Raw genomic sequence first — 23,234 nt, 5'->3', positions numbered from 1 at the left:
AAGGAGGGGCCAGGGAACTTTTTCCCGTCTCGCGACATTCCCGAGCCCGTCTCCTCTCTCCTCCCCCCGGGCCCCCTCCCCTCCCTCCCCGGGCCGGTCCCCTCCCGCGTGCTCCGCCCCGATTCCCCTTTGCCCTGCCCGGCGGGCGCCGGCAACTGTGGCGGCGGCGGCGGCTGCTGCTGCTCCACCTCGCCACCATTGCGGCCCCATTGAAGCCCCCCCACCCCCGAAGATCGCCCCATACCCTTCCCTTCCCCCGGCGGCGGCGGCAGTGATGCAGCATCCGCAGCCCTAAGAGCGAGAAAAAGTTCGGGGGCGGAGGGGGAAAGGAACAGAAAAGTTTGGCGTTGCAGCGCCGGGGAGCGGGGCGAAGTTTGGCGGGGCCCCCTGCGCAGGAAGGTGAGCGCTTCTGGGGGGGATGCGAGGGTGGCGGGGGGTGGCGCATCCCCGGGGAGAAAGAGAGGCGGGCGGGCGGGCAGCGCCTTGTATCGGAATGCCGGGGGAGGCCGAGCGGGAGCTCAGGGCGCCGGGATCCCCTCCTGCGCGCCAGGCGGAGAGCCCGTGCCCGGCGGCGGCGGCGCCCTCAAGACAAACAGAAGGATTCCTGCAACGCAGGAGGATCTCCTGCGCGGGGAGCGGGAGCAGGAGGGCGGCTGGAGTCTGGGCTGGGTAGGGGAGCCGAGGCTGCTTTCATCCGGAGAAGCTGGAAAGCGCAGGAGGATGGGAGGTTGGGTGCGCAGCGAAAACTTCCCCTGACTTTCCCCCCTTTTTCATCTTGCTGCTTCAAGTCTTGCTTTTGGCACTTGTAACAAGACTCCTAACTTATGGCTATAGAATAGTAGAGTGGGAAGAGACCCCCCCCCCCCCAAGGGCCATCTAGCCTAACCCTACCGCGATGCAGGAATCGCAGCTAAAGATTCCTGACGGAAACTCTGTTTTAAAACCTCAAGCCAAGGAGAACCCGCCAACTTCCAGGGGAGTCCATCCCGCTGTCAAACAGCTGTTACTTGTCAGAAAGTTCTTCCTAATGTTTGGAATCTCCTTTATTGTCTTTTGAATCCATTGGATGGGTTCTTATTGTGGGGATCAGTGGGGTTAGGCGCAGGGGGAGTCCCTCCCCCAATCCCTGGAACTTTCCCCCAAACCCACTTACAATGGGAGGCTAGGAAAAGCTCTTCCTCTAGCAAACAGAGTGCTACAACCAGACCCAGGTTAAGCTAGCTAGCAGTAGCAGCCCAGTAACGCTTCTTCCCATTTACGGCTTGGCTCACTTGCTTAAGTTGCCTGTTAGCTGTTCTCTCTGCTTGTTGAGAAACGTCACAGGTTCATTGCATCAGAGAAAGCTTCCGTGGAGTAGAGCCTGTTTTGTTGGCTCTGCATTAATTTTGTTTGTGGGGGTTGATGGAGACAGGGAAGCATTCCTGTCTTGCTTTTGAGGTGCTGGGTTTGATGCTCCATTTGGCCTGTTGGTTCTCATAATCCTTCTACCCACTTCCAGAGGCCTCGTGAAGTTTGTGACAGGTAAAGGGACCCCTGACCATTAGGCCCAGTCGTGATCGACTCTGGGGTTGCAGCGCTCATCTCGCTTTACTGGCCGAGGGAGCCGGCGTACAGCCTCTGGGTCATGTGGCCAGCATGATTAAGCCACTTCTGGCGAACCAGAGCAGCGCATGGAAACGCCGTTTACCTTCCCGCTGGAGCGGTACCTATTTATCTACTTGCACTTTGATGTGCTTTCAAACTGCTAGGTTGGCAGGAGCTGGCACCGAGCAACAGGAGCGCACCCCGACACGGGGATTCGAACCGCCGACCTTCTGGTCAGCAAGCCCTATTCTCTGTGGTTTGGGGAATAGGGTGACAGAATAGGGTGCTACTGCCACTCCAATGTGCCAGCCATTCCCAGAATCATCCTCAAACACTAGGAGGAGGACATTGAATCCCTGCTTGCTGTTCCTGTTTTTCAATGAGATTTGAAAACACTAATCTGACGTAGGCGGGAGATGTTCTGTGGGTTTGGAGGCCGTGCCTGTTTGGGGTGGGAAGACTGTAGGATGTATGAATTAGGGAGTTTAAAATGTCACTGGGATTTTTTTTCCTGGTCCTTGACCCTGCCCTGAGGCAAGTGAAGGATCCTGTGTTCCAGTAGCAGAAAGGATACCATAATGCTGACTGCCCCCTCCCTCCTCAAATCCCCAGGGTGTGACGCTCTGGAGTCTCCTGATGTTGGTGGAGGCAGTGCTGGGTGTTGGGGTTTATCATTTGTTCCAGGTCATGCCCGAGCAACCGAGAAGTTGGGAGGTGGGGAGTGGGAGCATAAGATACGTGTCCCTTGTTGTCAGGAGTTATTTTTAGGAGAATGACCGGTCCTTCGTCTATGTTCCGAATACACAGAAACATTCCCGATCCGGGGGTGCGTTGGAGAAGAGGGAGAATGCAAAGTTGCTCTGTCTCTGGGTCTTATCGAAGGGCAGGCTGTTGCGTTCTCCTCTTGGGAGCACAAGATGGGTAAAACGACACCGCTAATTTGGGTCAGCTGAGGTGGACGTATACAGACGAGTCCCCTTCGTATAGCGGTCGGGCAAATTTTCTGGTATCCGTGGAGCGTGCTGCGGCCTGAAACCATTCCTGTGGCTGATTGTAAATGCTTCCCAAATACTCATCCGTTGTTAACAAGGTAATGGAGGCAGCAGTGCTTGGTGGGTTGTGTCCTGGTGCTGTGGAAAGTGTTTGGCTTTACAATGGACAAAGAAAAACGTGTGTTGTATTTGTGAACTTGGATAGTGGCAGTGCTCCCCCCCCCCCTGCTTTGCCCATGGCATGTTCTTAAAAGCTTGGACGTTCTCCTAATATCCTCACAAAATGTCATTTTTTTTATTTTTTAAAGGGGGTGGATAGGTTTCCAGGCTCTCTGTTCAGAGAGGGGCCGTTCCACCTGACCTTGAATCCTGCCGCAGTTCAAACAGTTCAGAAGCTGTCCAGCTTGGTGCTATCTAATCCCTCAGGTGGCGCAATGGGTCAGTGCTTCCGGCTGTTAAACAGAAGGTTGGTGGTTCGAGCCCAGCCAGGGACGGCTGTTGTGCTGAGGATTCCTTCCAACTCTGTGATCATATGATTCTATGAATATTTGGGAGAGAGGTTAGACGGGCGGGGAATGTGACTGCTAAATTCTAGGGAAATTGACTTGGTTCTAAATTATGTTCTCCGTTTCCAGGAAAGGCCGTTTAGCTATTTAGCCTACTCTCTACCAGTGAGAAGAATCTCTGATGCTGCATTTGTGGCATTTTGGGAACTGAGGAGGGTTCCCCGCTGTCCTATATGACCTTAGTTCTTGCCCTCTCCTTTCCATGGGATGTTAGGGCCTGCAGTGACCAAGGACAGGTCAAGCGCCATGATTCAGTGGTAGAACATCCTCTTTGCATCCAGAAGGTCCCTGGTTCTGATGGCATCTCCGGATAGGGCTGGGATAGAACCCCCTCTCTCTTTCCAGAAACCTTGGAGTGCAGCTGCTGCCAGTCAGTGCAGTCAGTACTGAGTGAGATGGACTGCTGGTCTGACCCTGCTTAAGGTGGCTTCCTATATGCCTGCTTTCCCATGCTGGGTTGTGTGCAATAGCCCCTTCTTTGGATTTCTTTATGGAGCTGCCGTTCCTTTGCTTCTCCCCCTACATCGCGTGGCTTGGCTCACTTCCTTGAGTTGCTCAGGCTGGAAGCAGCTCTCGCAGGGCGTCCACTTTTCCTCTCGGCACCCACTGATGTCTGGGTTGCTTGGGCGGAGTGGCAAGGGAGGAGGCTGGTCCCCTTGGGCTCGAGGCTGGACCAGATGGCTTTTGACTTGGACCCTGTGCAACTCTGTCCCAGGTATGGGTGGCCAGCAGGTATGGTCTCTCTCTTGCTGTGGCAGTTCCTTCAGTTCTGCTTGTGGGTACCTTGGAGTAGCCTTCTGTGGCTGAGGCTGCTGAGTTTTACACCCAAACGTCTTGGAAAGCTTCCGCTCTCCCCCACCTGTTGCCCAAATTGGTTACCAAACATGGATTTTGGAGTTTCTCCTTTTCCAACACCTTGAACTTCTTGTGCTGCTTTTTTGACAGGTTTCCCCAATTGCCTTGGTGTGCGTGTGTGACCATTGCCTCGTGTGTGTGTGTGTGTGTGTGTGTGTGTGTGTGTGTGTATCTGTCCAAGCCGTTCCCATCTGCCTTCGCCTGTTGTAAGCAAAAGCCCTCCTGATCCCGTCTCTCATGACTGCTCTTTGAGGTCCAGGCAGCTGATCAAATATCCCCTGCTTTGCCAGAAAGCCTCTGGGTAGAGGGAGAGCTGCGATGCCCCAGCAAAAAGCTTTGCTCAGCTAGCTTGGCATGGGAACTCGCCTGCTTCATCATGCGCTGCACATTGCCTTCCCTGTGAATGCATGGACAGTACAGAAAAACAAATCCACCTTCTCCTTCTATCTCCTCCCTCCCCCCCCACCCCCGTTTCTGTGGCCAGTTCTGCAAGTCAAGGATCTGTTTCACCAGTAGCAATTAGGTCTGCTGTGTGTCTCCCTATGGTGTCTTCCTATAATACTGGGCTGCAGTTGGGAGGGTGCTCTTCAAGGTGGTGGCTGTCCTGCTGTCTTGGCTGCCGAGGGGGTCTGGAGGAAAGTGATTCCGCCCCCCGCCCAGCTTGCTTTGTGAAGAAGGTCTTGTGGGTCTAAGGCACCTTGCCCTGCTTCAGAACATAGCCATCCTGGTTAGTAGCCATAGATAGTCCTCTCCTCCTAGATGCATTCGTCAAATCCTGTTCAGGCATGGCCAAACTTGGCCCTCCAGATGTTTTGGGACTACAACTCCCATCGTCCCTAGCTAACAGGACCAGGGATGATGGCAATTGTAGCCCCAAAACATCTGGAGGGCCAGGTTTGACCATGTCTGCTGTAGATAGTCTTTGACACCTCCAGTGCCCCCCTCTTGCCCCTAGGTAACCCCACTTCCCCCTTTGGGAAAAGCTGGTTTAGAGCCCTTCTCCCCAGGCCTCAGTTTCCCTGCCTCTGTCCAGGAACGGGGAAGGTTCTGTGAATGGCTGATTTGTCTAGTTTTGATGGGGTGGGGGAAATCCAGCGTTGTCATCCCTTGCCAGGGTGTGGCTCCTTCACAGCATCCCAAGCAGGCCCTAGGAAGACAGCGGTTGCCTGGGACTAGACATTGCCTACTGTTAGACTCGTCCTGCCAAGGAGAAGCGGACTCTTCTTCCTGGATGTCAGTTCTTTGCTCTCTGCATAAATACTGGGACTGCCATTTGATGTGCGCACACGGCAGACACAACAGCTGCCCTGGTGTTCTGACTGACTCCTCCCCAGCTGAGTCAACCCTGTCATTCCACAGCCTGTCAATCCTTAGATTTGTTTGTGGCACTGTGAAGTCCTGGCCCTTAAATCCTTCAGCTCGACATGGAAGGGATCTCCATCTTGCCCTTCGCCTCTCCGTCTTCATCTTTCCCTTTCTCCTCCCTCTTCTCCATCAACCTGAGCCAGAGGTGGTGATGGGATTAGACTGTGTCGGACTAAGACTCCCCACTTGTCCATAAAGCTCCCTGGGTGACCTTGGAGGCCAGTTACAGCCTCTGATCCCAACCTTCCTCACATCTTCTGATGTTCTTATCCCTTTGGCCTAACACGGTTGCTTTCTTCCAGCACCTACCTGAAGCTTGATGAATGTACTGGGATCATTCTGAGGCAGACTTCCTGGCAGCCCTGAGAGGCTTTCTCCCCAGTAAAGTCATGCAGAATCATCAAATAGCAGAGTTGGAAGGGATCCCGAGGATCATCTCTTCCAACCCCCTGCAATGCAGGAATATGCAGCGGTCCCATACAGGGATCAAACCTGCAGCCTTGGCAATATCAGCACCACACTCTCACCAACTGAGCTATTCAGGAATGCAGTGGGACCTTTGGGCACCCTGTGGGATTCTCCCTTGCGGATGGCGGTGGTAACACAATTTTCCCTCCTCCAAAGTGTGTAACATCAGCTGCCACAAACTGAGAAGGGAGACTCCAGTATGAAATTGGTGCTTGTCAGAGAGTTTGATTCTGTTTGTTTAGACCTGAATCAAGATATCAGTTTTGTTTTCCTGTTACAGATGTTGACTTAGCATTGTGAAGGTTGGGTGATTTGTGTTAACCGGCAACTGCGAATGGCCAACACATTCGATGTATTTGCATTTTGAACTTTGCGTAGAGTGGGTGCAGACAGAACTTTTTGCATTTGATAGCCATTTGGCTCCACTATTTACAACCCGACCTGCCATGCACACATGTGTGTGTGTGTGTGTGTGTGTGTGTGTGTTAGAGAGAGAGAGAGAGAGAGAGAGAGAGAGAGAGATTAGATCTAGTATATACTTTGGAAAATGGATTGTCAGTTCTCTGTGCAGTTGGCCAGCTCTTGAGATATTCGCATCACACTTGGAGTGAGGGTTCCCAAGGTGAGCGCCATTTTGATTCAAGGTGGCGTCACTCAATTTTTGGCATGACCATTGCAAACTCACAAATTACATTATCCGTTTTAAAAAATAACATATTTTTGGTTTCTAAAAATTCCTGGGCAGTGCCCAATACTCCCGTCTAATAGTTATATAATCTGCCCATTGAGGGTAATGCCTCATGCATCTGGAGTGTGCTCTAGTCCACAAAAACCTTTGACACAATACTGCTCCAGGTGCAACAAGGATGTTTGTTATGCTTGCCCAGTAACTCAGTATAACTTCTGGGCGGCTGGGGAAGTGGTGCCTTTGCTTCCTTACTGCATTCTGAAGGGGCCTTGCCCCATTTAAGACCATTAAGAAAGCCTAATTTCACATTATCCTGTGGAGAGGGAGACCTGTGTGTCTGTATTTGTTGGATGATTCCCACCAAATGGCCTATAATTTTTCAGGGTCCTCCAAGCCTTTGGCCACCCACAATTTATGAGTTGTTTCCCCCCAGCGAATGCTAAACTCCACATGGGCTTATACCAAACCAAAAGCTGCAAGTCATAGAATCACAGAATTATTAGGTTGGGAGGTCAGTTGAGGTTCTGGCACCCGCCGACATCCGTATCAAGAGTTCCTGAGAGCTGAAACCTTTCAGCTGATCGTCGTATGGATTTATTTAACAAAGCTGTGGTGAAGTTAGAGACACCACCTTGCCGACAAAGGTCCGTATAGTTAAAGCTATGGTTTTCCCAGTAGTGATGTATGGAAGTGAGAGCTGGACCATCAAGAAGGCTGATCGCCGAAGAATGGATGCTTTTGAATTCTGGTGCTGCAGGAGACTCTGGAGAGTCCCATGGACTGCAAGAAGATCCAACCTCTCCATTCTGAAGGAAATCAGCCCTGAGTGCTCACTGGAAGGACAGATTGTGAAGCTGAGGCTCCAAGACTTTGGCCACCTCATGAGAAGAGAAGACTCCCTGGAAAAGACCCTGATGTTGGGAAAGATGGAGGGCACAAGGAGAAGGGGACGACGGAGGACGAGATGGTTGGACAGTCTTCTCGAAGCTGCCAGCATGAGTCTGACCAAACTGTGGGAGGCAGTGGACGACAGGAGTGCCTGGCGTGCTCTGGTCCAGGGGTCACAAAGAGTTGGACATGACTAAACGACTAAACAACAACAACAACAAGTGTTGAAGTTAGAAGGGGACATTTGAGTATTTTGGTCATTTCTGGACAAATCCAGAATTGGAATACCTGTGGGCACTCCCACCACAGGTGGAAAAAGGTGCCCCTTTCCCCACAGCCCCTCCAGCAGCGTGGAGAGGATTGTGACGCCACGTGAGCAACTTGGATTTGCAGGATCCTTGGACTTGCAAGCGCCTGGCCACTTTTGAGAACGCCTTAGAGATGTCTGGAGTTCATCCCTTGGCCTCATATTTCGTGTGTGTGTGTGTGTGTGTGTTAGAGGTGTGGGAGAGAGGCAGGCAGGCAGGCTGCCTCACGGCCCTCTTCCGGCTGAATGAAAGATGGATACTTCACTTGCGCTTTTTATTTATTTATTCAGGGCGTGTGTCTTGTTTCCTACCAGCTCTGTGATTATGGTAATTAACACGACTTGATGGTCCAGAAGCTTTAATTAAAGGCTTATTGCTGCCTTCCCTGCTGAGTTGCATGGGTGGTTTCTCTGTGCCACAGGAGAGGCTGAATTGACTGCCAGTTTATAGCAATAGCTACAGCGCTCTCTCTCTCTCTCTCTCTCTCTCTCTGTGTGTGTGTGTGTGTTTGTATGAGCAAGAGATGGGTGTGGGAGCAGAAGGCTGTTTCCTGAGGTTAGGGTCAGCTGTTGTTTCTGCAGGAGCAAACAGACTTAGTGAGAGGCGTGTTGTGAACTAAAATGCCACTGGTCCAGAACACAGAATCTAAGTCAGATAGCCTGCTGCCCTGTTAAACTCCCCTGCAGTAAGGAAGACCTCTGAGCATGTTCAGGGTGCATTTGTTGGTCCATCAGCACAAGCTAAGGGGCATAGCTAAGTGGCTGGAAAGCCTGTTTTCCCTGAGCAGGCCTAAGCCCCAGGACCTCTCTGGAAGCGCATGGATATCCTTGTGCTATCTCTTGTGCGCTGTCTGTCTCTCTGTGTACTTTCAGGTGCAGATATGGAGATACGGCCCTGGTGCAGTTTCATTATACAGTGGAACCTCAGGTTGCAGACGTAATTCGTGACAGAGGCATGTCACAACCCGCAGCCTTCGTAACCTGCAGCGCCGCGTCTGTGCACGCGTGTGACGCAATTTGGCGCTTTTGTGCATGTGCAGAAACCTGGAAGTAAACCTTTCTGGTACTTCCGGGTTTCCCGCGATCCGCAACCTGAAAACGCGTAACCCGAAGCGTCTGTAACCCGAGGTACCACTGTGATTTATTTAGTGCTAGCCAGAGAGTGATGTGGACCCTGCCCCAAAGACAAGATAGTCGAGTAAGGGAGAAAAGAAAGCCATTAAAGAAATTAAAGTACTTCTTCACACAGAGTTAAACTGTGGAACTCACTCCCACAGGAGGCAGTGACAGCCAACCTCCCCCCGCCCCGCCCCATGGCTTTAAAAGACGATTGGCTTTTTTAAAAGGGCTATCGGTGCTACGAGCCACAATGGCTATGCTCTGCCTTCACAGTCAGAGACAGCAGTACCTCTGAATACCAGTTCCTGGAAACCGTAGGAGGGGACAGAGGCTTTTGGGCTTGGTCCTACTTGCCAGTACCCCATTGGGGCAGCTGGTTGGCCCCTGTGAGAACAGAGTGCTGGACTAGATAGGCCTCCTTTGGCTTGTCCCACCAGGCTCATCTTACGTTCTTAGAAATCAGATATTAAAAACCGAGTGGTGAGGAAGAGGCAGAAGTCATCTTGCAGCGAAAGAGCACATCAGGTGAGTTTGTGTGGCTTCTTGAAAAAGGCCCAAGGAGCACAGGCAAGGCTTATTCCTTTCCCATTTCCAAACACTCCAAACACTTTTGCGGAGGTGCGTAGATAGATACCTGGGATCCTTTTAGCCTTAATCACTCCAGGTGTGTTGGGAGGTGCAGGCACACCCAAATCTTCCGCAAGACTCTTCCACGTGGCTAGGGCAGACTGAAAGGCTGAACACAAAGCCAAGCGGAGCTTGAATGTGTGTGTGTGTGTGTGTGTGTGTCTGCCTCTTCCCTTCTTGACCACAATGGAGCTGCTCTCTGTGGTCAGACCGTGGCTCTGGAGCATGAAACCTCCGTTTGCTAGCTCTGTGCAGAGAACTTTCGCTTGTTTTAAAAAGTAATGCCACCAACCCAAAGCTATTGTTGTTACAAGATCTCCCTTTCCTCCTTTCTCCGTCCAGGATGCTTCTGCAGCCAGAAGGGGCCCGGGATGGGCTTGTAACAGGATTGGGGCTCAGAGCACAGAGCTGAAGCAGCAAATGGTTTAAACATACAACCCTAAGCTGCCCTGCAAATCTCTGCTTGTGGAATCAGGAGGGGTGGGTGGTGGGTGGGAAGGAAGGTGCCTGTCCTGTAGAGGAAGGGGAAGAGGCTTTTCGGGGGGGGGGGGAGGCTTGCACCACAGAGTGCCTGGGAACATTTTCAGGCGCCGAATGGAGGAGGTGAGCTTCCGCCTGCCCCACAGTGTGCAGTGGAGGGTGAAGATTCAGGCAGGTGGGGGTCTCAGCCAGAAGAGTGGCTGCTGTGAATAACAGGTAGGGGTTTAGGATGCTGAAAGCTGGGGTCAGAGTTCGCGGGGAGGCGGAGGGGCTTGGACGGTGTTGGAGGGAGGTCCATCTAAGCCAGGGGTCAGCAAACTTTTTCAGCAGGGGGCTGGTCCACCATCACTCAGACCTTGGGAGGATGGCGGACTATATTTTGGAAAACAATATATATGTATGAATTCCTATGCCCCACAAATAACCCAGAGGTGCATTTTAAATAAAAGGGCACGTTCTCCTCATGTAAAAACATGCTGATTCCCAGACCGTCCGCAGGCCGGATTTAGAAGGTGATTGGGCCTGATCCGACCCCTGGGCCTTAGTTTGCCGACACATATCTTAGCCCAGCCAAAGGCCACTTTCTTCTTCAACTCGACCAATCTCTTTCTTTCTCCTTTCCCACCTGAGTCATCTTTCTGGGAAGCATTTTACTCAAAAGCGAACGTTTTTTAAATAAATAAATTACAGAGCATTTAAATATTGCTGCAACGGACAGCCTTCATTGAAAGTGTTTAAGCAGAGGTTAGATGGACACCTATCAGGAATTCTTGAGTTGCGATTCCTGCATTGCAGGGGGTTGGACTAGGTGGCCCAGCCCTACAATTCAATGATTCAAGTTTGTTAAGAGAAAGGTTGAGACCAGGATGGGAAAACCTTTGGCCCTCCAGATGTTGCTGGCTGGGGCTGATGGGAATTGTAGTTCAGCCGCATCTGGAGGGTGAGATTGGCTTCCCTTTCTGATGTTCTCAGCTGGAAATCTGGGCCTGGCCCAGCACTATTTAGTTTTATTTGTAACTCTATGAATGTTGCTCAAAAGCTGTGGCAAGGCTCACCAGTCTTTGTGGACTATTAAGAACATCAGAGCTCTGGTTTTCCCAGTAGTGATGTATGGAAGTGAGAGCTGGACCATAAAGAAGGCTGATGCCGAACAATGGATGCTTTTGAATTCTGGTGCTGGAGGAGACTCTGGAGAGTCCCATGGACTGCAAGAAGATCAAACCTCTCCATTCTGAAGGAAATCAGCCCTGAGTGCTCACTGGAGGGACAGATGCTGAAGCTGAGGCTCCAAGACTTTGGCCACCTCATGAGAAGAGAAGACTCCCTGGAAAAGACCCTGATGTTGGGAAAGATGGAGGGCACAAGGAGAAGGGGACGACGGAGGACGAGATGGGGGGACAGTGTTCTCGAAGCTACCAGCATGAGTTTGACCAAACTGCGGGAGGCAGTGGAAGACAGGAGTGCCTGGCGTGCTCTGGTCCAGGGGGTCACGAAGAGGCGGACACGACTAAACGACTAAACAACAACAACAAGAACAAGAACATCAGAACAATGCTTCTGAATGGCAGTTGCTGGAAACCCCAGGAGGGGAGCGTTGCTCTTGTGCTGGGACCCTGTTTGCTGGTTTCCCACTGGGGCATCTGGTTGGCCCCTGTGAGAACACAATGCTAGGCTAGATGCCCCCCCCCATTGGTCTGATCCAGTGCAGGACTCTTCTTATGGGCCACTCCCCTCCCTGCCTTCCCCACCCACATCCTGCTGCAGGCGCTGGTCTTCATATTTGTGCCATGAACAGAGGCAAGCATGGATTGTCTGGTTTCTGTCTGGGGAAGGGCGTTCCCCCGCCTGCCCCGTGTGGCAAGTGCCTGGGCTGGCACCAGGAGCTGTGGGTTTTATTGATGCCTTCACTCACTGCCTGTGGACCCAGATGAACTAGTTGGGCTGGGCTGATCCGGCTGGGAGGATCTCTCAGAACAGGAAGGATCTCTTTGTTGGGATTCCAGTATGCTTATTCACTTATGTTAGTGCTCCCTCTTACACACACAAATATACACCCTTCAGGAATGCCAGCACTTTGGCTGGCCGCCCTTTTGGCTGGAGGAATGCAAATTGAGGGTCTAGAGTGAAGAGAGGAAATATATTCTCCCTTCAGCTTGTTTTCGTCTTGGCCAAATTGATACTGCAAAAAAAAAAAAACAACGTAAGCAGCCGGCCATCTTTGAAAAAAAGAGCATTGTTTAAAAGCAAAGGCCGCAGGCTGCAGACAGGCCAGCACGCTCTGGGTTGCTAAAACAGGGTGGCTCAGCAGTCAGCAACCTCACGGATCACAGCTGGCAAGCTGGTTTCCTGAGAATGCAAGAAGAGCCTTCTGCCTCTTGTCTAGCATCCTGTTCTCACAGTGGCCACCCAGATGTGCAGCGTGGCAGGTGATGAGCCTGCCTCTTGCCAAGATCTTCAGAAGATGCTCTGCTCTGTGTCCCACCAACATCTAAGGTTAGGCCTAAGTAGACAGGACAGGACGGGTGCATAGACAGTGGAGCTTTCTCCCTGAGGAGTGTAAGAGGAAGCAGGCTGCTGATCATTCTCTCACAGCTGTCAGGGGGGAAGCTGCGAGGACACCTTTAGATGCCTTTTGAAGACCACCTTGTTTTAAAAGTCTCTTTCCCCCACTGTGATTATTTATTCCCTCACCTCCCCCAATATCCTATTTTGTTCCAGCACCCCGGCATTACGTTTTAGCGATTGCTGCTTTTTGGGTGTAGTGCCGCTTTGGCTTTCGTTCTTTGTGTGCGTGTTTTAATGTTTGCAAGCTGCTTTGGGGCAGAAGGAGAAAAACACACTTAAAATAACTGAGGTTTCAAGGGAAATGTTGGCTAAGGGCAGGATATCTTAGCCTGGTGCAGCTGGTAAGGCAAACGGGCTCCTGCGTTCTCCTTTCTGTTTTATTATACTGCAAAAGGATTCTGATTGGGATAAGGATTTTAAATGCATATAAATTTAAATCAACCTTGGGAAGAGGAGGAAAAGGACGGGGGGCTGACACCTGCAAGGTTGTTGGAGGAAGCAGTGCTTTTTTATTTGCTAGCCAGTAAGTTAAACCCGGGGCCTGCGGGTGGCCCCGTTGGTTAAACCACAGAGCCTAGGACTTGCCGATCAGAAGGTTGGCGGTTCGAATCCCTGCGACAGGGTGAGTTCCTGTTGCTCGGTCCCTGCTCCTGCCCACCTAGCAGTTCGAAAGCACACCAGTGCAAGTAGATCAATAGGTACCGCTCCAGCGGGAAGGTAAACGGCGTTTCTGTGCGCTGCTCTGGTTCGCCAGAAGCGGCTTAGTCATGCTGGCCACATGATCCTGAAGCTGTACACTGGCTCCCTCGGCCAATAAAGCGAGATGAGCGCCGCAACCCCAGAGTCTGCCACGACGACCTAATGGTCAGGGGTCCCTTTACCTTTACCTTTAAGTTAAACCCGTGTCCCATCCTTCTGACAAGCGGTGTTCAGAGCAGTCGTCAGCAGTAGCATGAACATAGCAAAACACAGCCATACAGGGGGTTGAGCTAGATGACCCTTGTGGTCCCTTCCGACTTTACAATTCTATGATTCCAAATCTCAGTTGGTGGAGACTGGGTGGGTGCTCTTGTGCTTGAATCCTTCTTGCATGCACCCTGCAATGGCCACCTGTCTGGCCACTGTGAGAACAGGATACTGGACGAGATAGGCTCCCTTTGCAGGCTCTTCTGATATTCTTAAGGGCGTGATCTTTCCGGGGGGGGGGGGCAAGGTGCCCATTCTCTGTTTGTAAGCTGGCTGGGTGGGGCGGAGGAGTTGCGCGCTTGATAGCCTCTTGCCAGAGCCTCTGTGCAAAATGCACGCCTGGCCTGTTTCATCTCTCTTCCCTTCCCGCTCTCGGTTGCCAGGGAACAGCTGTCTTGGCTAAAAATAATCCCTTTTTAGCTGTCATCGGCCATCATGTGAGCAAGGAGTTTTATTCCTCTATCTCTGCCCCCCCCCCCCCCCGTCTTCCTTTCATGTCCTTGGGATCACATTGTGGGCGGAGAAGGCACGCGTGTTATTGTGTTTTTAAAAGGGGCTCAGTTTGGGGAGGAGGGGGGCTTTACCCTCATCCCACTCTATATTTTCTGCTTTCTCTGAAGATAAGCAGACTTGTGCTTTGACTTGCAGCTCAACCCCACGTTCGACTTGCGACACAATTTTCCTTTGCAGGAAAGAGTCATGCTGTAAGCTGCCTATTCTGGTGTTGAAGAGGGCCTATAAAACTCATTGGTCAAGACATAGAACATGAACTCTGCTCCGTGCGACAGACTTTCTTTTCTCTGACCTGAACCTTCCAGGATTCAGCTTCACGAGATGCTCACGAGTTCTAGAGTTGTACGAGAGTGCAAGGAAAACGTGCTCCTGCCACACTGCTGGCCGTCTCCTGCCTGGCACTGGGGGCGGTCCAAAGTACCGTATTTTTCGCTCCATAAGATGCACCTAGTTTTTAGAGGGGGGATGCAAGAAAAAAAAAGTCTTTAAAGGAGCGCTGAGCAGAGCCTGTATGCATCCCAGGCTCTTCTCAGTGCTCCCTTTCACGAGCTGCATGGAGCGTGTGTGTGGCGCTTGCAGGCTTTTCCCTGAAGAGGGAGAAGGGCAGGCCTCTGTCCCTTCCCCCACCTCCCGCAAAAGCCCGCAAGAGCTGCGCTCTTATTAAAGAGCTGTGTGGAGCGTGTGTGCGGCTCTTGGGGGCTTTTCCCCAGGAAGGAGAAGGGACTGACGGGCTGCCCTTCTCCCTCCTCACGCTCCACGCGGCTCTTTAAAGGGAGCACTGAGCAGAGCCTCCCACCTGCATTCACTCCATAAGACGCACACACATTTCCCCTTACTTTTTAGGAGGGAAAAAGTGCATCTTATGGAGCAAAAAATACGGTACCCTTTCCCAGCTTTCAGTTTCGCCACTGCCTGCGTGTTGGCGGCTTGCTATTGGGAAAGGAAAAGTTGTGCTCCTCTAACCCCAAATGACAGCTATAAACAGGTGTGCATGCATGTGTGAGAGAGAAGAGCGCAGGGTGGTTGGGAAACCTACATGTTTTTATCTGCCGTGACTCAGCAGACCTGGCCCAGCCCAGACTCACAACAAGTCCTTCAAGCGTAGTTCCCAGGTATTTTTCCAGATCAGCCTTTTGCCAGCCTGGTGGGCTCCGCCCAGAAGCTTCGGACTACAGTTCCCATCAGCCTCCAGCCAAGCGCAGCCGATGGGAATCGTAGTCCAGAACACCTGGAGGGAGCCAGGTTTGCAAAAGGCTGATCTTGAATTCTGGCAAGATGGAGGCGCTGTGGGTGACTAGCTCCCGTGTCCAAGAAATCAGTTGCTGACCCTGGATGGGGTTGCCCTCCCACTGAAGGAGCAGGTTTGCAGTTTGGGGGGTGGTTCCGGATCTAGCTCTGTCTCTGGAGACTCGGGTACCCTCAAGGGCTGGAAGTACCTTTAACCAAATGCAGCTGGTTCAACAGCTCCTGCCATTTCTGGACGAGGAAAGCCTGGTGTCAAACTAGCTGGGTTCTCTTCCTGGTCTGACAGGACTCTTCTCCCTAGGTTCAGGTGTTAAACATGAGAGCCTGGTTCCCTGGCTTTGGGGGTCTGCGGCTGCCATCCCCTTCAAGGCCACCTGTAAGAGTGATGCTGTGCTCATCACACCCAGTGGGGCTTTGGGCTTCCTGGAATAGCATCCCATGCTCAGGGAGGCTTCAAAAAATGCTTTGTGAAATGGCCTCAGGAGATGTTCACTCCACTGCTTCCATCGGCAGAACTGGCACTGTATACAAGTGCCACATAATACCCCTTCCACATGTGAGAACTAGATATTTCAGTCTGCGGCCACCTACACTTTGGAACTCCCTGCCTGTTGGCATCACTGTACTCTTTTGGGCACCTGCTAAAAAACATTTTTGGCTAGACAAGCCCGCTCAGGTGTTAAGAAAGCTGATGCGAGTTTTAATCTGTTCTTAGTCTTTATCGTTATTATCGCTGTTGATTTTACTTACCGATAATTTTTTTGTTTTTTCTTTTTGAAGACCGCGGGCAGGTTTTTTTCTTTGCATTTACTATCAAATTGAACAAAATGGGGGGTGGGTGGGTCCCATCAGAGTCCCAAACCGTCTCTTCTGCTTATGACGCACACCTGTGGAAGCAATAAGTGCTGACACAACCTGTGGGTCCCCAGATGTTGTTGGACTACAACTCCCATCATTTCTAGCCAGCATGACCAGTGGTCAGGGATGATGGGAGTTGTAGTCCAACAACGTCTGGGGACCCACAGGTTGATAACTGCTAGGCTAGGTGATCCTGAGGGTCTCTTCCAACTCTAGAATTCTATGATTCTATGATTTATCGCTGGGGTGGGGAGGGTGGAAGAAGAGTCAGCTGGGGGGCGGGGCTTGTACTTACTGTAGTCCCTGATGGTGGAGGAATGAAAATGGTGAGCTCTGCTCAGGTGTCATCCAACACCTGCCTTTTTCTAACATCTAGAAGCTCTTGGAAAAGTCCGCCTCTGTATTTTAAAGTCAGAATATGACATAAAATTGCCCCCTGGAATCCCAGCTTGGAAACACAGATGTGGGGAGGAAGCAGAAGGGGCCTAGAGACTTGCACATGTTCTCTCTCCCCCGCCTCGCAATCTCAGATATCCTGAAATCTGTTCAAACCCTGCTTTTCTACATCATGCAAATTCTGTGGGCTTGCTTAAGTGGCGCAATCCCGCCTTGTGGCTTTCGAACGGTGGAAACCGCTGCTGTTAAGAATGCCGCAAAGTCGTCTGAGAGCTTGAGGCACCGGCAGTAAAGCCTTTTTGCGGACCCTGCATCCTTGCAGGCTGAAATCGCAGCCGGCTCCTTCTGTTGCCAGGATGCTTGGGCTACCAGCGGCTACTGGCCACGATGGCTGTGCTTTCTCCCCTCACCTTTGGAGGAGTGCTGTGTCCTTTTTAACAGCTCTAGAAGCTGTGTTATTTTTAGCAGCTGTATGTTGCATAACGTCAGGAAGAGGAAGACCCTTCTGACAGTAAAAAGCTGATGGACCGTGGAACGGACTACCTTGAAGGGTGGTGGACTCTCCTGGGTTGGAAGTTTTTCAGCAGAGGTTGGGTAGCCCTCTGTGGTACTTTCCTACTCTACAACTCTATGATTCCATGCAAATTTTCACATTTACTCATAGTCTGTGCTGGTCCAGCAGAGGGACAGAGGTTTAGGCAGAATACTGCCTGACCCCTGGGAATCCTGCTCAACACCATTCCTGCCTCCCTGTCCTTAGAATTTCGCAAAGTGTGCCCAAGTTCAAATGTGTCCTCACAGCTTTAAGGGCCGGAAGCCTGTGTCTGTTCTTTTCCCTTTTTTTTTTGCGACGGTGGTTGTGGCAGCTGGGAGCCTTCAAACGCTGCTGCCTTGTGCGCCCAGGACTTAATTCTCTGCTTCCTTTGTGTTGAATGTGCAGAATGTCCCAACCCAAACATCCCTGGATTTGCCCTGCTTAAGAGCTCCGGCTGCGATTGGCAGATTAAAATCAGCAGCTCTGATGTCTTGCTGGAGGCCACTTTGCCCCTCCAGTAACCTGATCTTTGGAAGATGTTGCTCCTAATTTTTAGACTAATTGATCTTTTGAAAATGTGATGTTGAGCCTGTTTTTGCAGGCGCCACAAATGTCCCTGACTGCTTTGGGGAGAAGAGGCGACATAGTTTATAGAATTAAGTCAGTAGAGAAACGTCCCACTCCCCTCCCTGCCACCCAGACTCTCACAACATGAGAATTCTAATAAAACCGAATATTGGAAGATTCAGGACAGGTAGCAGAAAATCCTTCTCTATGCAGTGCCTAGTTAAACTATGGAACTCCCACCTGCAGGAGGCAGTGAAGACCACTAACTTGGATGGCTTTAAGAGAGGATTAAGTATAAGGCTATAGTCCTATCTGTCCTAGGACAGATAGGGTCAAAATAATTTCAAAATTGTATAAGGTGTTATTAGATAAGGGGAAATCACCAAAGGAAATTTTGAAAGAATATTATTGGAAGTCAGAAATTCAGGAACAGATTTTAGATGACGATTGGGAAAGAATCTTTCGGCAACCACCCTTTGTTGCCACCTCTAGGATAATCCAGGAAGAAGGGTTGAAGTTGGTACAAAAATGGTATTATACACCTGTGAGGTTATATCATTTTACAATATCTGGAGGTAATAATTGTTGGAGGAAATGTGGAGTGATGGGAACGTACAGTCATATGTGGTGGGATTGTCTGTTAGTTAATGAATTTTGGAAACAGATTGGTATAGAAATATCGGGAATTGTGGGTAGGAAGGTGGGAATATCTAAATTAAGGGTTCTTATTAGTCTGAGTAGCACCAAGTTAAATCAAAAGAGGAATGCAAATGGGTAAAATTGATGGTAACTGCAGCGAGACAGGTTATAGCGAAGTGTGTAATTGGAAAAATGCAGAAGAGTTAGGAGTGAACCAATGGAGGAAAAAACTGAATAACATTATAATTTTAGAATCTCTAACTGTGAAGATACACAGAATGAAAGGGTTTAAGGTCAGTGAGAAAGAGGAGGATTGGTTTGAGAAGATATTGAATTATTTGGGTAGGTTTGAACAATTTGGGGCAATTAAAATGTTAAAAGTTAAATAAACCTTGTGGACGGAGGAGTGTTAATGTATATAAAATTGTACATATTATTATCATTATCATTATCATTATCATCATCATTCATATTTATTAACCCCCAGCCTTCACCAGCAGGAGAGCTTAAATGTCAAACAATCCAAATGTCACAATTTAAAGCAGCTAAAACAGATCACAATCACAGGAATGGGGTGGGCCCTAGAGACTGTTTTGGAGAAGCACACCTGCGCACATGCATTACGCATGATGCATCCTGGCCCAAGCTATGATTACCCTGCTGCTGGACAGCTATGACTCAATGTTTTGGTTTTCAGATGGCAGGCAAACATTTAATTTAATCCTCTGCAGCTAATTCGTGGAACCTATTTTAATGACAGCTTGTAGTGCAACAGAAAGATTGCTTTTGAGCACGTCCAGAGCGATATTGGACTCAGCTACATTAGTAGATGAAAAAAAAGTTATAAATGTGTTATAACACTGTGAAACCAATGGTGCTGTAGGGCTGAAATTGGAACTTTGAAATGTTCCATTGTGAGCTTTAAAACAGTTTTTTAGAGCGTTTTTTATAGCTGTGTAGAAGCAGCCATTGTCTGAGTACCCACAGCCCAGAACTCCTCTCTATCTGACACAGGAAGGGGTGTCTCTTGGGGGGGATGGGGGGTGCACGTTAGATTGGCTGCTGGATCACCCACATGTAAGAACAATTAGGCTTATGGGCAGCATTCAAAATTCACCAGGTGCTTTTTGCACCTAGCTATTGGCCACCTGTGACCAGGTGAAGATGCCCAGATGGCGCCTGACATCTCCATCACCTGGAGCTGCTTGCCTGGGCATCCTTGGATCTTGCCTTCTAGCAACACATTCTGTCGAATTCTATCTGCGATATTTTACCTGCACAATCAGAACGAGTTTCAAGAACGAAAAAGTCATATTGACAAATACAACTTGGGAGCTGTTTGGCCCCCAAATGGCAACTAGGCATTCTGTTTCAGCAACTGTAACTCTGGCTTAAGGAGCCATTTGGCGCCTAGTTTATATATCTGAGCTTCTAACACTGCATGTGGGACCTCCTCAGTGGTCGTGCCCCCCCCCTCCCGTGCCAATTACAGATCTCTGTTCCAGGGCCTCATCCTAATTTTAAATGGGCCTTAAAGGTAACCTCAAATTTCGGCTTAATCTAGAGGACTCATCTAGGACACCAGACTGTGTTCTTCAGAGCTGAATAGGTTATTTTTTTGTTCGTTTGTTACGCTTGGCATGGAATTGGGGTATTTTAATCTGATTTTGTTGTTGGGTTTCATGTGGATGTAAACTACTTTGGGAGGCTAGGTAAAGGTAAAGGGACCCCTGACCATTAGGTCCAGTCGTGGCTGACTCTGGGGTTGCGGCACTCATCTCGCTTTATTGGCCGAGGGAGCCGGCATACAGCTTCCGGGTCATGTGGCCAGCATGACTAAGCCGCTTCTGGCGAACCAGAGCAGCACATGGAAACGCCGTTTACCTTCCCGCCAGAGTGGTACCTATTTATCTACTTGCATGTTGACGTGCTTTCAAACTGCTAGGTTAGCAGGAGCTGGGACCGAGCAATGGGAGCTCACCCCATCGCGGGGATTCGAACCACCAGCCTTCTGATTGGCAAGCCCAAGAGGCTCAGTGGTTTAACCCACAGCGCCACCCGCGTCCCATACTTTGGGAGGCTATTATGCCTTAAAAGCCCATTAAACGAGCTCACCTGTCTCGCCGAGACGCCTGCCTGCCTGAGTCTCCGGCTTGGAGCCAAGGGCGGTGGTGACTTTTTTCTCGGCAACATCTCCAAGGCTTTGCTTGCGGGGTGGAGAGTCGGTGCTGCCCTTCTCCCTCTCTTTGAAGGTGCCTGGCAGTATAATTATAATCACCTGGAGCTTTTCAACCGTTCGGTACATTTCCTGTGCACCTTGGAAATGTAATTCCTGGAGAGCTCCAAGGTGTGTGCATGTATAGTTAAACTGTGGAACTCCCTCCTGCAGCGGATAGTGATGACCACCCACTTGTCTGGCTTCAGAGCAGGATTAGACATATTCATAGAGGAAAATAAGGCTATTGAAGGCTACTGGTCACAATGGCTCTGCTCTGACCTCCACAGCTGAAGGCAGCGACGCTTCTAATGCCAGTTGCTGGAAGCTGCAGGAGAGAAAATGTTCTTGCGCTCAGTTGGCCCCTGTGAGAACAGGATGCCAGGCCAAGATGGGCCCCCTTTGGCCTGATCCAGCACACTCTTCTTCTCTTCTTGTGTCTTTATAAATGCAAGGAGATTCACTGACGACTATAATTTGGACAACTTTAAACATGTTGCAGAATGCACACTCTTCCACCCCCACCCCCACCCAGCCTTGATGTTAAACTTATGTGAAGATGGGCCATCTTAATCTGGAAACAGGACAGAATGGAGTTTATCAGTGAATACCTACAAAAGGGGACACGGGTGGCGCTGTCGGTTAAACCACAGAGCCTAGGACTTGCCGATCGGAAGGTCGGCAGTTTGAATCCCTGTGACGGAATGAGCTCCCATTGCTCGGTCCCAGCTCCTGCCAACCTAGCAATTCGAAAGCATGTCAAAGTGCAAGCAGATAAATGGGTACCGCTCCAGCAGGAAGGTAAACTGTGTTTCTGTGCGCTGCTCTGGTTTGTTAGTCATGCTGGCCACATGACCTGGAAGATGTACGCCGGCTCCCTTGGCCAATAAAGCGAGATGAGCACCACAACCCCAGAGTCGGTCACAACTGGACCTAATGGTCAGGGGTCCCTTTAACTTGACCTACAAAAGGGACAGTGTGTGATCATTCATCCCTAGTCAGTGCAAATTTCCTTTGTGTCTCTTGATGCAGGATGTGTGTCTATCCCCTCCCTGCCCACCCACTCACCAAAATAATTTTGGATGAAAAGTGATGGAAATAAAAAAGTGTGTTTTGCTTTCTCTCTCTCTCCCCCTCCACCCCTCCCCACTTTTACAGGTAATCCCACCTGTGAGCTGCAGCCAAATTTGACCCAAAATGGCCGGCGCTTCCGTCAAAGTGGCCGTCCGGGTCCGGCCATTCAACGCCCGCGAAATCAGCCGGGACGCCAAATGTATCATTCAGATGCAGGGGAAAACAACCTGTAAGTGGCCTTGTTGGTGTTGGTGTGTGTGTGTGTTGTGTGTCCATCTGTCTTTGAGCCTAATCGATTTTTTAGTGTGGCAGTACCTGTACTTTGGAACTCCCTGCCAATGGACGCCAAGCAGGCACCTTCGCTGTACTCTTTTTGGTGCCTGCTGACCTGACCTGACCTGAATGTGGATCATGTATGTTTTCATCTGTTTTTAGTTTATTGATTGGTTTTATTTTTTGAATGTTGCTTTTACTGATAATTGCTGCTGTTTCAGTCTCTGCTATCCAGCGGTGTAATAAGTTTGTGAAATAAAAAATAAATAAATGCGATAGTTTGGATCCCACCAAAAAGCACCCAGATCATTGGGGTTGCAGCCACGTTATGGGAAGAAGCTGTTGAAAAACAAGGAAGCCTCCTACATCCCTAACATGGAGCCAGACTATTGATCCACCAAGCTCAGTATTGGCAACACTGGCTGGCAGCAACCTTCTGGGCTTTCAGAGCCAGGGAGTGTCTCAAGCCCTACCTGGAAATGCCACTGGGGGCTTGGGCTCATTCCCTGCCTTTGCTCCCCAGGAAAAAGGCGGGTGCTTCCCTTTCTTGCCCAGGAGGCAACAAAGGGGGTGGGGTGAGGAGTGGGGTTTTTTCGCACTTTAAACCCACCCCTCCCCCTTCTCTTGAAATTTGGTGCTGCCGAGGGATAATTTAACTGTGATTCCTGCATTGCTGGGGCTTGGGCCGGATGACCTTTGGGGGTCCCTTCCAACTCTGCGGTTCCTATTTGAACAGGAGCTTTGAGCCTCCATCCGTGGGCTTCCCTCTGAACAAGCTGCCTGCTGTTTTGAGTTGCTGCTCACTTTAATTAAATCTCCCCAGAATGCCACCTGTAACGCCTGTCACATGGCCTGGCTTAATTAAATCAGTTAATCAGGGCAAAGCATTAATTGCCAAGAGCTGCCTGTACCAAGCTTCCTGAGTTCTTCTGGGACACCTCCAGCCGCAAAAGGCCTTTTTTTAATGGGTGGTGGTGGTTTGGCTGGTCTTCTCTCTCCCCCCGCTGCATCCAACCAGCCCACTTTTCCTGCTCTGTAACTTTAGGCAAAACAAAGCCCAGTTTGGAAAAAGTTTGCAACGGATCAGGAAGGGGGGGTAGAATAAAAATCACATGAGAGGGAGTCATTTTGTTAAGGCGGTGTCTGGGGACAGGGAGCTTGCATTTGCTAATTTTATTAAGCCTTTGAAACGTCTTACAAAACCTCTTGCAAGGAGTCTTTCCGATGATAAACAACTGTCCGCTCCTCTGCCGGTGAAAGGAAGTTGACGAGAAAGTTGTACGTTGTGTTTTTTTTAAAAAGCGTTATATGGGAAGAAGAATTGTGTGTGATTCTGGCTGACTGAGCAAGTCAACAAGCCCTGGGCTTATAAAAACACCCTGGATAAACCTCTTTTGGGGCTCATTTAAGTTGAATTAATCCTGTCGCCTGGTGGTGGCTGGGAGAGGG

The 23,234-nt window shown here is 50.3% G+C and overlaps 1 protein-coding gene across 4 annotated transcripts in view; it reads left to right on the top strand.

Moving 5' to 3' along the window:
- The first annotated feature begins 128 nt into the window (after positions 1-128).
- KIF1C (kinesin family member 1C) overlaps positions 129-23,234 on the top strand; it is a 51,813-nt gene continuing 28,707 nt past the window's right edge. The window contains exons 1-2 of one of the 4 annotated variants that reach the window (XM_077916743.1): positions 129-399; positions 21,597-21,741. In XM_077916743.1, the coding sequence (XP_077772869.1) occupies positions 21,710-21,741 (32 nt within the window). In that variant the 5' untranslated portion in view covers positions 129-399; positions 21,597-21,709. Of the gene's footprint in view, positions 400-2,424; positions 2,675-21,596; positions 21,742-23,234 lie in introns of those variants that run through there. The other 3 variants (XM_028703451.2, XM_077916744.1, XM_028703452.2) reach the window with 3 other exon arrangements.

The sequence above is a fragment of the Podarcis muralis genome, chromosome 13, assembly GCF_964188315.1.
Source record: "Podarcis muralis chromosome 13, rPodMur119.hap1.1, whole genome shotgun sequence".
NCBI classification, from domain to species: Eukaryota; Metazoa; Chordata; class Lepidosauria; order Squamata; family Lacertidae; genus Podarcis; species Podarcis muralis.
Note: the sequence above shows the minus strand (reverse complement) of the source record. Positions and strands in the feature narration are given on the sequence as shown.